The sequence below is a fragment of the Oncorhynchus clarkii genome, unplaced genomic scaffold, assembly GCF_045791955.1.
Source record: "Oncorhynchus clarkii lewisi isolate Uvic-CL-2024 unplaced genomic scaffold, UVic_Ocla_1.0 unplaced_contig_4472_pilon_pilon, whole genome shotgun sequence".
NCBI classification, from domain to species: Eukaryota; Metazoa; Chordata; class Actinopteri; order Salmoniformes; family Salmonidae; genus Oncorhynchus; species Oncorhynchus clarkii.
In genome coordinates, this window is record NW_027261108.1 from 77,732 (window position 1) to 93,291 (window position 15,560).

The 15,560-nt window shown below is 49.7% G+C and overlaps 1 protein-coding gene across 1 annotated transcript in view; it reads right to left on the bottom strand.

The window, feature by feature from the left end:
• The window catches only part of LOC139404866 (insulin-like growth factor 2 mRNA-binding protein 2), a 90,082-nt gene that overhangs the window by 57,792 nt on the left and 16,730 nt on the right, over positions 1–15,560 (bottom strand). The window contains exons 3-4 of the mRNA XM_071147400.1: positions 9,073–9,121; positions 1,093–1,144 (exon numbers count right to left, since the gene is read on the bottom strand). Coding sequence (XP_071003501.1) covers positions 1,093–1,144; positions 9,073–9,121 — 101 coding nt within the window. The remainder of the gene's footprint in view (positions 1–1,092; positions 1,145–9,072; positions 9,122–15,560) is intronic.

The following is a 15,560-nucleotide window of genomic DNA, read 5'->3' on the forward strand; positions in this document are numbered from 1 at the left end:
AGATTTAGTGGTAGAAGTAGATTTAGTGGTAGAGGTAGATTTAGTGGTACTGGTATAGGTAGAGGTAGTGGTAGAGGTCTATTTAGTGGTAGTTGTAGATTTAGTGGTAGTGGTAGAGGTATTGGCAGAGGTAGATTTAGTGGCAGAGGTAGATTTAGTGGCAGAGGTAGTGGTGGAGTATGAGGTAGTGATAGAGGTAGATCTCGACAAACCATTTCTGTAGGGACTTCGCTTTCTGCACAGGTGCATTGCTGAAACAGGACTTCCCCAAACTTTTGCCACAAAGTTGGAAGCACAGAATAGTCTAGAATGTCATTGTATGCTGTAGCGTTTACAATGTAAGGGGAACTAAGGGGCAAAGTCCCAACCATGAAAAACAGCCCTAGACCATTATTCCTCATCCACCAAACTTTAAAGTTGGCAGTATGCATTCGGGCAGGTAGCATTCTCCTGGCATCTGCCAAACCCAGATTCATCCGTCGGACTGCCAGATGGTGAAGCGTGATTCATCACTCCAGTGAACGCATTTCCACTGCTCTAGAGTCCAATGGCGGTGAGCTTTACACCCCTCCAGCCGACACTTGACATTGTGCATGGTGATCTTAGGCTTGTGTGCAGCTGCTTGGCCATAGAAACTGATTTCATGAAGCGAACAGTTCTTGTGCTGACGTTACTTCAGCACTCTGCAGTCCCGTTCTGTGAGCTTGTGTGGCCTACCACTTTGCGTCTGAGCCGTTGTTGCTCCTAAACGTTCCAACTTCACAATAACAGCACTTTCATTTGACCGGGACAGATCTAGCAGGGCATACATTTGACGAACTGACTCCTATGACAGTGCCACTTTGAATGTCATTGAGCTCTTCTGTACTGGCCATTCAACTGCCAATGTTTGTCTATGGAGATTGCATGGCTGTGTGCTCGATTTTATACACCTGTCAGCAAAGGGTGTGGCTGAAATAACCAAATCCACTAATGTGAAGGGGTGTCGACTTACTTTTGTGTATTTAAAAAAGCATATTGATAATATTTAAGGAAAAAAAACAGTTGAAGAGATTGTAATGATATAAAAGATAATGTATTGTAATGTCTCACCTTGTTCCACGTTGTCTACAGTACCATACTGAGCTAGAAGGCCGTCCAAAACCTGAGGGAAAGACGGAACACAATCAATTACACACACACAGTTACTGTCAGCCCTGGGTTACGGCTGAGTTACTGTCAGTCCTGGGATACGGCTGAGCTACTGTCAGTCCTGGGATACGGCTGAGTTCCTGTCAGCCCTGGGATACGGCTGAGTTACTGTCAGCCCTGGGATACGGCTGAGTTACTGTCAGCCCTGGGATACGGCTGAGTTACTGTCAGTCCTGGGATACGGCTGAGTTACTGTCAGTCCTGGGATACGGCTGAGTTACTGTCAGTCCTGGGATACGACTGAGTTACTGTTAGCCCTGGGTTAGGGCTGATTTACTGTTAGCCCTGGGATACGGCTGAGTTACTGTCAGCCCTGGGTTAGGGCTGAGTTACTGTCAGTCCTGGGATACGGCTGAGTTACTGTCAGTCCTGGGATACGGCTGAGTTACTGTCAGTCCTGGGATACGGCTGAGTTACTGTCAGCCCTGGGATACGGCTGAGTTACTGTCAGTCCTGGGATACGGCTGAGTTACTGTTAGCCCTGGGTTAGGGCTGAGTTACTGTTAGCCCTGGATTACGGCTGAGTTACTGTTAGCCCTGGGTTACGGCTGAGTTACTGTTAGCCCTGGGTTAGGGCTGAGTTACTGTTAACCTTGGGTTAGGGCTGAGTTACTGTTAGCCCTGGGTTACGGCTGAGTTACTGTTAGCCCTGGGTTAGGGCTGAGTTACTGTTAGCCCTGGATTACGGCTGAGTTACTGTTAGCCCTGGGTTAGGGCTGAGTTACTGTTAACCTTGGGTTAGGGCTGAGTTACTGTTAGCCCTGGGTTACGGCTGAGTTACTGTTAGCCCTGGGTTAGGGCTGAGTTACTGTTAGCCCTGGGTTAGGGCTGAGTTACTGTTAGCCCTGGGTGAGGGCTGAGTTACTGTTAGCCCTGGGTTAGGGCTGAGTTACTGTTAGCCCTGGGTGGCTGTCTGCTCGTCTGGGTTAGTGTGTTAGAGCCCTTGACTGCTGGGTTAGTGTTACTGTTAGGCTGATGTCATGATGTCAGAGACAGCTAGATGCCTTCAATCTCACACAAATTATCAAGGAACCCACCAGGTACAACCCTAAATCTGTAAACATGGGCACCCTCATAGATATTATCCTGACCAACTTGCCCTCCAAATACACCTCTGCAGTTTTCAATCAGGATCTCAGCGATCACTGCCTCATTACCTGCATCCACTATGGGTCTGCGGTCAAATGACCAACCCTCATCACTGTCAAAACACTTCTGCGAGCAGGCCTTTATAATCGACCTGGTCTGTCACGTTCTGACCTCTATTTCCTTTGTTTTGTATGTCGTTTGTATGGTCAGGGTGTGAGTTGGGTGGGCAGTCTATGTTTGTTTTTCTATGATTTGGGGATTTCTATGTTTCGGCCTAGTATGGTTCTCAATCAGAGGCAGGTGTCATTAGTTGTCTCTGATTGAGAATCATACTTAGGTAGCCTGGGTTTCACTGTGTGTTTGTGGGTGATTGTTCCTGTCTCTGTGTTTGTTGTCACAGGAGAGGCTGTATAGGCTTTCACGTTCCGTTTGTTGTTTTGTAGATTTGAGTTATTTCATGTATCGTTCAGTTTTCCATTAAAGAACATGAGTAACCACCACGCTGCTTTTTGGTCCGCTTCTCCTCCTACAGACGAACGTCGTTACATGGTCCGGGTATCCTAGAAGGATATTGACCTTATCCCGCCAGTAAAGGATGCCTGGTCATTCTTTGAAAGTAATTTCCTCACTATCTTAAATAAGCATGCCCCTTTCAAAAAATTTAGAACTAAGAACAGATATAGCCCTTGGTTCACTCCAGACCAGACTGCCCTTGACCAGCACAAAAACATCCTGTGGTGGACTGCACTAGCATCGAATAGTCCCCGCGATATGCAACTTTTCAGGGAAGTCAGGAACCAATACACGCAGTCAGTCAGGAAAGTAAAGGCTAACTTTTTCATTCAGAAATGTGCATCCTGTAGCTCTAACTCGGAAAAGTTTTGGGACACTAAAGTCCATGGAGAATAAGAGACCTCCTCCCTGCTGTCAGATCACTGACCATTTCGAATCCCACCATACCTTCTCCGCTGTGCAATCCAGTTTACGAGCTGGTCATAGGTGCACCTCAGCCACTCTCAAGGTACTAAACGAAATCTCAAATGGCATCGATAAAAGACAGTACTGTGCAGCAGTCTTCATCGACCTGGCCAAGGCTTTCGACTGTCAATCACCACATTCTTATCAGCAGACTCAACAGCCTTGGTTTCTCAAATGACTGCCTCGCCTGGTTTACCAACTACTTCTCAGACAGAGTTCAGTGTGTCAAATCGGAGGGCCTGTTGTCCGGACCTCTGGCAGTATCTATGGGGGTGTCACAGGGTTCAATTCTTTTCTCAGTATATATCAACGATGTCGCTCTTGCTGCTGGTGATTCCCTGATCTACCTCTATGCAGACGACACCATGGAGAGGAGAAGGTCGTGAGCCATGCGTCCTCCGAAACATGACTCTGCTAAGCCTCACTGCTTCTTGACACACTGCTCGCGTAATCCGGACGCCAGCCGCACCAACGTGTCGGAGGAAACACCGTACAGCTGGTGACCGAAGTCAGCGTGCATGCGGCCCGCCACAAAGAGTCGTTAGAGCACGATGGGACAAGGACATCCAGGCCAGCCAGACCATCCCCTAACCCAGACGACACTGGGCCAATTGTATGCCGTCAAATGGGTCTCCCGGCCGCGGCCGGCTGTGAAACAGCCTGTGATCGAACCCGGGTCTATAGTGATGCCTCACCACTGCACCACTCGGGAGCAGTCAAATTTATACACGGAGGGAAAGAGCATAAATTTGCACATCCCATATAATGTGGTAACGAGTCCAAATCCACTTACCTATTGTTTTCTGGCAGATTCACCTATTTTCTTTTGAGGTCCAACATTAATGATGGCCCGCTGGGGCCAGTAAAAACAGTGTAGAGAAAGTGGATCTCGTGAGTTACTGGCCCGATTTCCAGCTCAACATTTACCTGCTCTGTCGCAGTCTACCATTAAAAACCATTGAAGACCACACTTAAATGGCATGCCATTTGTATTTGAGCAATATGATTGGCCATTCAGTGAAGCACCACCACCCGCCAGTCAACTTCTTGAGCAGTACATGAGTACTGAAGCGGCCATCAATCTACTCGCTGAGCTTATATATTTTAGGGAAAGTGATTTACAAAAGTAAACCTTCTATAGTGAACATACTATCAATATGCTAATTACTGTTGATACTTAGTCTGCTAAAAGAAAGCTACAGAAAGAAAGCTAGCATTCATCTTGGCTAGCCTACTGTACTTTATCTTAAAGGGGCAGCGTCCTATTTTCAAATATTCTCAAGATGACATACTTTAGAATCAAAGCATGAAAGGAAATATATATGAAAGTAGGTTACTGCCCCCCCCCCCAAAAAAAAGAGGTTAAAGCCTCCCAAGTGCATCGCTGTGCTTGAGGTGTCACTACAGACCCGGGTTCGAGTACAGGCTGTGTCACAACTGGCCGTGACCGGGAGTCCAATAAGTCGGCACACAATTGGCCCAGCGTCACCAGGGTTAGGGGAGGGTTTTTCCGGGGGCGGGGCTTGACTTGGCTCATCACACTCTAGCAACTCCTTGTGGCGGGTCGGACACCTGCAGGCTGACTTCAGTCGTCAGTTCAACGGTGTTTCCTCCGACACATTGGTGTAGCTGGCTTCTGGGTTAAGAGGTCATGCTTCGGATGACGCATGACCTTCGCCTCCACCGAGCCCGTTGGGGAGTTGCAGAGATTTTTATTTTTAATTTAACCTTTATTTAACTAGGCAAGTCAGTTAAGAACAAATTGTTATTTACAATGACGGCCTTGGAATAGTGAGTTAACTGCCTTGTTCAGGGGCAGAACGACAGATTTTTTTACCTTGTTAGCTCAGGGATTCAATCTAGCAACCTTTCGGTTACTAGCCCAACGCTCTAACCACTAGGCTACCTGCCACCTCTACACTCTAACCAATGGGTAGGCTGGCATTCATCCTATCCTTCCTGTTTGGCCCTGTCCGGGGGTGTCCTCGGATGGGGCCACAGTGTCTCCTGACCCCTCCTGTCTCAGCCTCCAGTATTTATGCTGCAGTAGTTTATGTGTCGGGGGGCTAGGGTCAGTTTGTTATATCTGGAGTACTTCTCCTGTCCTAATCGGTGTCCTGTGTGAATCTAAGTGTGCGTTCTCTAATTCTCTCCTTCTCTCTTTCTTTCTCTCTCTCAGAGGACCTGAGCCCTAGGACCATGCCCCAGGACTACCTGACATGATGGCTCCTTGCTGTCCCCAGTCCACCTGGCCTTGCTGCTGCTCCAGTTTCAACTGTTCTGCCTTATTATTATTTGACCATGCTGGTCATTTATGAACATTTGAACATCTTGGCCATAGTCTGTTATAATCTCCACCCGGCACAGCCAGAAGAGGACTGGCCACCCCACATAGCCTGGTTCCTCTCTAGGTTTCTTCCTAGGTTTTGGCCTTTCTAGGGAGTATTTCCTAGCCACCGTGCTTCTACACCTGCATCGCTTGCTATTCGGGGTTTTAGGCTGGGTTTCTGTACAGCACTTTGAGATATCAGCTGATGTACGAAGGGCTATATAAATAAATTTGATTTGATTTAGGCTACCTGCCGCCCCTACACTCTAACCGCTAGGCTACCTGCCGCCCCAACGCTCTAACCACTAGGCTACCTGCCGCCCCTTACACTGTAACCACTAGGCTACCTGCCACCCCCTACACTCCAACCACTAGGCTACCTGCCGTCCCTACACTCTAACCACTAGGCTACCTGCCGCCCCAACGCTCTAACCACTAGGCTACCTGCCGCCCCTACACTCTAACCACTAGGCTACCTGCCTCGCCAACACTGTCCTGGCCCTCACGACACAGGGACACTGTCCTAGCCCTAACCACAACACCACACAGGGACACTGTCCTAGCCCTCACCACACCACCACACAGGGATACTGTCCTAGCCCTCACCACGCCATCACACAGGGACACTGTCCTAGCCCTCACCACACAGAGACACTATCCTAGCCTCACCACACAGGGACACTGTCCTAGCCCTCACGACACAGGGACACTGTCCTAGCCCTAACCACAACACCACACAGGGACACTGTCCTAGCCCTCACCACACCACCACAAAGGGATACTGTCCTAGCCCTCACCACGCCACCACACAGGGACACTGTCCTAGCCCTCACCACACAGAGACACTATCCTAGCCTCACCACACAGGGACACTGTCCTAGCCCTCACCACACAGGGACACTGTCCAAGCCTTCACTAAAACACCACACAGGGACACTGTCCTAGCCCTCACCACACCAACACACAGGGACACTGTCCTAGCCCTCACCACACCAACACAGGGACACTGTCCTAGCCCTCACCACACCACCACACAGAGACACTGTCCTAGCCTTCACCACACCACCACACAGGGACACTGTCCTAGCCTTCACCACACCACCACACAGAGAAATTTTCCTAGCCTTCACCATACCACCACACAGGGACACTGTCCAAGCCTTCACCACAACACCACACAGGGACACTGTCCTAGCCCTCACCACACAGGGACAGTGTCCTAGCCCTCACCACACAGGGACACTGTCCAAGCCTTCACTAAAACACCACACAGAGACAGTATCCTAGCCTCACCACACAGGGACACTGTCCAAGCCCTCACCACACCACCACACAGGGACACTGTCCAAGCCCTCACCACAACACCACACAGGGACACTGTCCAAGCCCACACCACGCAGGGACACTGTCCTAGCCCTCACCACACCACCACACAGGGACACTGTCCTAGCCCTCACCACACCACCACACAGGGACACTGTCCCTCGCCTTCACCACACCACCACACAGAGACACTGTCCTAGCCCTCACCACACCACCACACAGGGACACTGTCCCTCGCCTTCACCACACCAGCACACAGGGACACTGTCCTAGCCCTCACCACACCACCACACAGGGACACTGTCCAAGCCCACACCACGCAGGGACACTGTCCTAGCCCTCACCACACCACCACACAGGGACACTGTCCTAGCCCTCACCACACCACCACACAGGGACACTGTCCCTCGCCTTCACCACACCACCACACAGAGACACTGTCCTAGCCCTCACCACACCACCACACAGGGACACTGTCCCTCGCCTTCACCACACCAGCACACAGAGACACTGTCCTAGCCCTCACCACACCACCACACAGGGACACTGTCCCTCGCCTTCACCACACCACCACACAGGGACACTGTCCAAGCCTTCACCACACTACCACACAGGGACACTGTCCAAGCCTTCACCACAACACCACACAGGGACACTGTCCAAGCCCTCACCACAACACCACACAGGGACACTGTCCAAGCCCTCTCCACACCACCACACAGGGACACTGTCCAAGCCCTCACCACACCACCACACAGGGACACTGTCCTGGCCCTCACGACACAGGGACACTGTCCTAGCCCTAAACACAACACCACACAGGGACACTGTCCTAGCCCTCACCATACCACCACACAGGGACACTGTCCTAGTCCTAACCACACCACCACACAGGGACACTGTCCTAGCCCTCACCATTACCACCACACAGGGACACTGTCTTAGTCCTCACCACACCACCACACAGGGACACTGTCCTAGCCCTCACCACACCACCACACAGGGACACTGTCCTAGCCCTAACCACAACACCACACAGGGACACTGTCCTAGCCCTCACCACACCACCACACAGGGACACTGTCCTAGCCCTAACCACAACACCACACAGGGACACTGTCCTAGCCCTCACCACACCACCACACAGGGACACTGTCCTAGCCCTCACCACACCACCACACAGGGACACTGTCCTAGCCCTCACCACACCACCACACAGGGACACTGTCCTAGCCCTAACCACAACACCACACAGGGACACTGTCCTAGCCCTCACCACACCACCACACAGGATCACTGTCCTAGCCCTAACCACAACACCACACAGGGACACTGTCCTAGCCCTCACCACACCACCACACAGGGACACTGTCGTAGCCCTCACCACACCACCACACAGGGACACTGTCCTAGCCCTAACCACAACACCACACAGGGACACTGTCCTAGCCCTCACCACACCACCACACAGGGACACTGTCCTAGCCCTCACCACACCACCACACAGGGACACTGTCCTAGCCCTCACCACACCACCACACAGGGACACTGTCCTAGCCCTCACCACAACACCACACAGGGACACTGTCCAAGCCCTCACCACACCACCACACAGGGACACTGTCCTAGCCCTCACCACACCACCACACAGGGACACTGTCCAAGCCCACACTTTGTTTTAATCACACACAGAGGACACGCTAAACAGGGATCCCACAAAACTAACATCTTTCACAGCCGCTCTGTGCCAGCACAGCTGAAACTCTCATGGCCAGCCGCTCTGTGCCAGCACAGCTGAAACTCTCATGGCCAGCCGCTCTGTGCCAGCACAGCTGAATCTCTCATGGCCAGCCGCTCTGGGCCAGCACAGCTGAATCTCTCATGGCCAGCCGCTCTGGGCCAGCACAGCTGAAACTCTCATGGCCAGCCGCTCTGGGCCAGCACAGCTGAAACTCTCATGGCCAGCCGCTCTGGGCCAGCACAGCTGAAACAAAATACTAACTAACGAGGCGACAGGTCCTACACATCCTGGCCAATGAGGATGATTACAATCAGGGCAAGCCACACCTAAACAGAACTAACCTCAAACTTGAAATCCAAAATGAAATCGAGCAAACCCCCAAAGACTATAACACCAGGCACAGACTGACTGACTGACTCACCTCCCACTGTAGATGAGGGGGAATGTTCCTGATCTGGATCTTGCGACTCCTGCAGAGATTACAAAAGCGGAGGGGAAGGATAAAAATGAGTTAATAGCTGAACCACAGGGTCAATCAGGAGAGAAGGGTTAACAGCTCAACCACAGGGTCAATCAGGAGAGAAGGTGTTAACAGCTGAACCACAGGGTCAATCAGGAGAGAAGGGTTACAGCTCAACCACAGGGTCAATCAGGAGAGAAGGTGTTAACAGCTGAACCACAGGGTCAATCAGGAGAGAAGGGTTAACAGCTGAACCACAGGGTCAATCAGGAGAGAAGGGTTAACAGCTGAACCACAGGGTCAATCAGGAGAGAAGGTGTTAACAGCTGAACCACAGAGTCAATCAGGAGAGAAGGGTTAACAGCTGAACCACAGGGTCAATCAGGAGAGAAGGTGTTAACAGCTGAACCACAGGGTCAATCAGGATAGAAGGGTTAACAGCTGAACCACAGGGTCAATCAGGAGAGAAGGGTTAACAGCTGAACCACAGGGTCAATCAGGAGAGAAGGGTTAACAGCTGAACCACAGGGTCAATCAGGAGAGAAGGGTTAACAGCTGAACCACAGGGTCAATCAGGAGAGAACTAGTGGAGGCGAAGGGAAAGAGGCGAAGGGAAAGAGGATTGTACTATATCTCCGGCGCCGACAGAGATGGCCGCCTCGCTTCGCGTTCCTAGGAAACTATGCAGTTTTTTGTTTTTTTACGTGTTATTTCTTACATTAGTACCCCAGGTCATCTTAGGTTTCATTACATACAGTCGAGAAGAACTACTGAATATAAGATCAGCGTCAACTCACCATCAGTACGACCAAGAATATGTTTTTCGCGACGCGGACCCTGTGTTCTGCCTTACAAACAGGACAACGGAGTGGATCCTATGCAGCGACCCAAAAAAACGACTCCGAAAGAGAGGGAAACGAGGCGGTCTTCTGGTCAGACTCCGGAGACGGGCACACCGTGCACCACTCCCTAGCATTCTTCTTGCCAATGTCCAGTCTCTTGACAACAAGGTTGATGAAATCCGAGCAAGGGTAGCATTCCAGAGGGACATCAGAGACTGTAACGTCCTTTGCTTCACTGAAACATGGCTCACTGGAGAGACTCTATCCGAAGCGGTGCAGCCAACGGGTTTCTCCACGCATCGCGCTGACAGAAACAAACATCTTTCTGGTAAGAAGAGGGGCGGGGGCGTATGCCTCATGGCCAACGTGACATGGTGTGATGAAAGAAACATACAGGAACTCAAATCCTTCTGTTCACCTGATTTAGAATTCCTCACAATCAAATGTAGACCGCATTATCTACCAAGAGAATTCTCTTCGATTATAATCACAGCCGTATATATCCCCCCCCAAGCAGACACATCGATGGCTCTGAACAAACTTTATTTAACTCTCTGCAAACTGGAAACGATTTATCCGGAGGCTGCATTCATTGTAGCTGGGGATTTTAACAAGGCTAATCTGAAAACAAGACTCCCTAAATTTTATCAGCATATCGATTGCGCAACCAGGGGTGGAAAGACCTTGGATCATTGTTACTCTAACTTCCGCGACGCATATAAGGCCCTGCCCCGCCCCCCTTTCGGAAAAGCTGACCACGACTCCATTTTGTTGATCCCTGCCTACAGACAGAAACTAAAACAAGAGGCTCCCACGCTGAGGTCTGTCCAACGCTGGTCCGACCAAGCTGACTCCACACTCCAAGACTGCTTCCATCACGTGGACTGGGAGATGTTTCGTATTGCGTCAGATAACAACATTGACGAATACGCTGATTCGGTGTGCGAGTTCATTAGAACGTGCGTTGAAGATGTCGTTCCCATAGCAACGATTAAAACATTCCCTAACCAGAAACCGTGGATTGATGGCAGCATTCGTGTGAAACTGAAAGCGCGAACCACTGCTTTTAATCAGGGCAAGGTGTCTGGTAACATGACCGAATACAAACAGTGCAGCTATTCCCTCCGCAAGGCTATCAAACAAGCTAAGCGCCAGTACAGAGACAAAGTAGAATCTCAATTCAACGGCTCAGACACAAGAAGCATGTGGCAGGGTCTACAGTCAATCACGGACTACAGGAAGAAATCCAGCCCAGTCACGGACCAGGATGTCTTGCTCCCAGGCAGACTAAATAACTTTTTTGCCCGCTTTGAGGACAATACAGTGCCACTGACACGGCCTGCAACGAAAACATGCGGTCTCTCCTTCACTGCAGCCGAGGTGAGTAAGACATTTAAACGTGTTAACCCTCGCAAGGCTGCAGGCCCAGACGGCATCCCCAGCCGCGCCCTCAGAGCATGCGCAGACCAGCTGGCCGGTGTGTTTACGGACATATTCAATCAATCCCTATACCAGTCTGCTGTTCCCACATGCTTCAAGAGGGCCACCATTGTTCCTGTTCCCAAGAAAGCTAAGGTAACTGAGCTAAACGACTACCACCCCGTAGCACTCACATCCGTCATCATGAAGTGCTTTGAGAGACTAGTCAAGGACCATATCACCTCCACCCTACCTGACACCCTAGACCCACTCCAATTTGCTTACCGCCCAAATAGGTCCACAGACAATGCAATCTCAACCACACTGCACACTGCCCTAACCCATCTGGACAAGAGGAATACCTATGTGAGAATGCTGTTCATCGACTACAGCTCGGCATTCAACACCATAGTACCCTCCAAACTCGTCATCAAGCTCGAGACCCTGGGTCTCGACCCCGCCCTGTGCAACTGGGTACTGGACTTCCTGACGGGCCGCCCCCAGGTGGTGAGGGTAGGCAACAACATCTCCTCCCCGCTGATCCTCAACACTGGGGCCCCACAAGGGTGCGTTCTGAGCCCTCTCCTGTACTCCCTGTTCACCCACGACTGCGTGGCCACGCACGCCTCCAACTCAATCATCAAGTTTGCGGACGACACAACAGTGGTAGGCTTGATTACCAACAACGACGAGACGGCCTACAGGGAGGAGGTGAGGGCCCTCGAAGTGTGGTGTCAGGAAAATAACCTCACACTCAACGTCAACAAAACTAAGGAGATGATTGTGGACTTCAGGAAACAGCAGAGGGAACACCCCCCTATCCACATCGATGGAACAGTAGTGGAGAGGGTAGCAAGTTTTAAGTTCCTCGGCATACACATCACAGACAAACTAAATTGGTCCACTCACACAGACAGCATCGTGAAGAAGGCGCAGCAGCGCCTCTTCAACCTCAGGAGGCTGAAGAAATTCGGCTTGTCACCAAAAGCACTCACGAACTTCTACAGATGCACAATCGAGAGCATCCTGGCGGGCTGTATCACCGCCTGGTATGGCAACTGCACCGCCCTCAACCGTAAGGCTCTCCAGAGGGTAGTGAGGTCTGCACAACGCATCACCGGGGGCAAACTACCTGCCCTCCAGGACACCTACACCACCCGATGTCACAGGAAGGCCATAAAGATCATCAAGGACATCAACCACCCGAGCCACTGCCTGTTCACCCCGCTATCATCCAGAAGGCGAGGTCAGTACAGGTGCATCAAAGCTGGGACCGAGAGACTGAAAAACAGCTTCTATCTCAAGGCCATCAGACTGTTAAACAGCCACCACTAACACTGAGTGGCTGCTGCCAACACACTGACACTGACTCAACTCCAGCCACTTTAATAATGGGAATTGATGGGAAATGATGTAAATATATCACTAGCCACTTTAAACAATGCTACCTTATATAATGTTACTTACCCTACATTATTCATCTCATATGCATACGTATATACTGTACTCTATATCATCGACTGTATCCTTATGTAATACATGTATCACTAGCCACTTTAAACTATGCCACTTTGTTTACATACTCATCTCATTTGTACATACTGTACTCGATACCATCTACTGTATCTTGCCTATGCTGCTCTGTACCATCACTCATTCATATATCCTTATGTACATATTCTTTATCCCCTTACACTGTGTACAAGACAGTAGTTTTGGAATTGTTAGTTAGATTACTTGTTATTACTGCATTGTCGGAACTAGAAGCACAAGCATTTCGCTACACTCGCATTAACATCTGCTAACCATGTGTATGTGACAAATAAAATTTGATTTGATTTTGATTTGATTTGAGAAGGTGTTAACAACTCAACCACAGGGTTAATCAGGAGAGAAGGGTTAACAGCTCAACCACAGGGTCAATCAGGAGAGAAGGGTTAACAGCTGAACCACAGTGTCAATCAGGAGAGAAGGTGTTAAGAGCTGAACCACAGGGTCAATCAGGAGAGAAGGGTTAACAGCTGAACCACAGGGTCAATCAGGAGAGAAGGTGTTAACAGCTGAACCACAGGGTCAATCAGGAGAGAAGGTGTTAACAGCTGAACCACAGGGTCAATCAGGAGAGAAGGTGTTAACAGCTGAACCACAGGGTCAATCAGGAGAGAAGGTGTTAACAGCTGAACCACAACCTCTGTCCCTACACCAAGGGACCATTTCTGTGGTCTGGGAAAAATGTAAGAAATTTGTATTTTTCCTTTAATTCAAATGTGCACTATTGTTTGGTAGTGATGCCACTGACCAGCGAACAATGGGTGAATTAACCTTTATTCCTGGAAATGTAAATTAGTGAAGTGTTCAGCAAGATTACATGTCTACCTTAATCGTTATTTAAGATACTTGCATAACAACTGCTAGCTAGCTAGCATTAGAGGTGGTAGGTAGCCTGTTAAAGCGTTGAGGTATTAACCAAATGGTTACTTGTTTGAATCTCCGAGCTGGCAAGGTGGACTAATGTTCCGTTCTGCCCTTGAGCAAAGCAGTTAACCCCCACCTCCCTGGGTGCTGATGATTCAGAAATATTTGGTTAAATGCAGAAAACATATTTCGGTTGAATGCATTCAGTTGTTAGGGAAAGGGGATACCAAGTCAGTTGCACGTTAGCAGCATTAGCTAGCTATATCAAATTTAGCTAGCAGGCTCAGCTAAATAAAAAACCCCCTAGATACTTTACTACAGTATATCTCCTAGCCATGTCATTAGATTTGTAATTGAAAGAGGACAAGGTTGTCTCTATTCTTATTGGTTCTTATTGGTTATTATTGCATTGGTTCTTATTGGTTCTTATTGCATCCACACAACGAAGTGTGGAAAAGGTCAAGGGGTCTAAACACTTTCCGAATGCACTGGAGAGTGATGTACTCAGTGAATTCTACCTGGATGGATGGAGAGTGATGTACTCAGTGAATTCTACCTGGGTGGATGGAGAGTGATGTACTCAGTGAATTCTACCTGGGTGGATGGAGAGTGATGTACTCAGTGAATTCTACCTGGATGGCTGGAGAGTGATGCACTCAGTGAATTATACCTGGATGGGTGGATGGCTGGAGAGTGATGTACTCAGTGAATTCTACCTGGATGGCTGGAGAGTGATGCACTCAGTGAATTCTACCTGGATGGATGGATGGCTGGAGAGTGATGCACTCAGTGAATTCTACCTGGATGGATGGATGGCTGGAGAGTGATGTACTCAATGAATTCTACCTGGATGGATGGATGGCTGGAGAGTGATGCACTCAGTGAATTCTACATGGATGGGTGTATGGCTGGAGAGTGATGTACTCAGTGAATTCTACCTGGATGGATGGATGGCTGGAGAGTGATGCACTCAGTGAATTCTACCTGGATGGATGGCTGGAGAGTGATGCACTCAGTGAATTCTACCTGGATGGATGGCTGGAGAGTGATGTACTCAGTGAATTCTACCTGGATGGATGGCTGGAGAGTGATGTACTCAGTGAATTCTACCTGGATGGATGGATGGCTGGAGAGTGATGTACTCAATGAATTCTACCTGGATGTCTGGAGAGTGATGCACTAAGTGAATTCTACCTGGATGGATGGATGGCTGGAGAGTGATGCACTCGGTGAATTCTACCTGGATGGATGGCTGGAGAGTGATGCACTCAGTGAATTCTACCTGGATGGATGGCTGGAGGGTGACGCACTCAGTGAATTCTACCTGGATGGATGGATGGATGGATGGCTGGAGAGTGATGCACTCAGTGAATTCTACCTGGATGGATGGATGGCTGGAGAGTGATGTACTCAATTAATTCTACCTGGATGGGTGGATGGCTAGAGAGTGATGTACTCAGTGAATTCTACCTGGATTGAGGGATGGCTGGAGAGTGATGTTTCAGTGTATACTACATGGATGGATGGAGGGATGGATGGATGGATGGAGAGTGATGTACTCATTGTATTCTTCCTGGATGGATGGCTGGAGAGTGATGTACTCAGTGAATTCTACCTGGATGGATGGATGGCTGGAGAGTGATGCACTCAGTGTATTCTACCTGGATTGAGGGATGGCTGGAGAGTGATGTTTCAGTGTATACTACATGGATGGATGGATGGATGGATGGATGGATGGATGGATGGATGGATGGATGGATGGAGGGAGGGAGG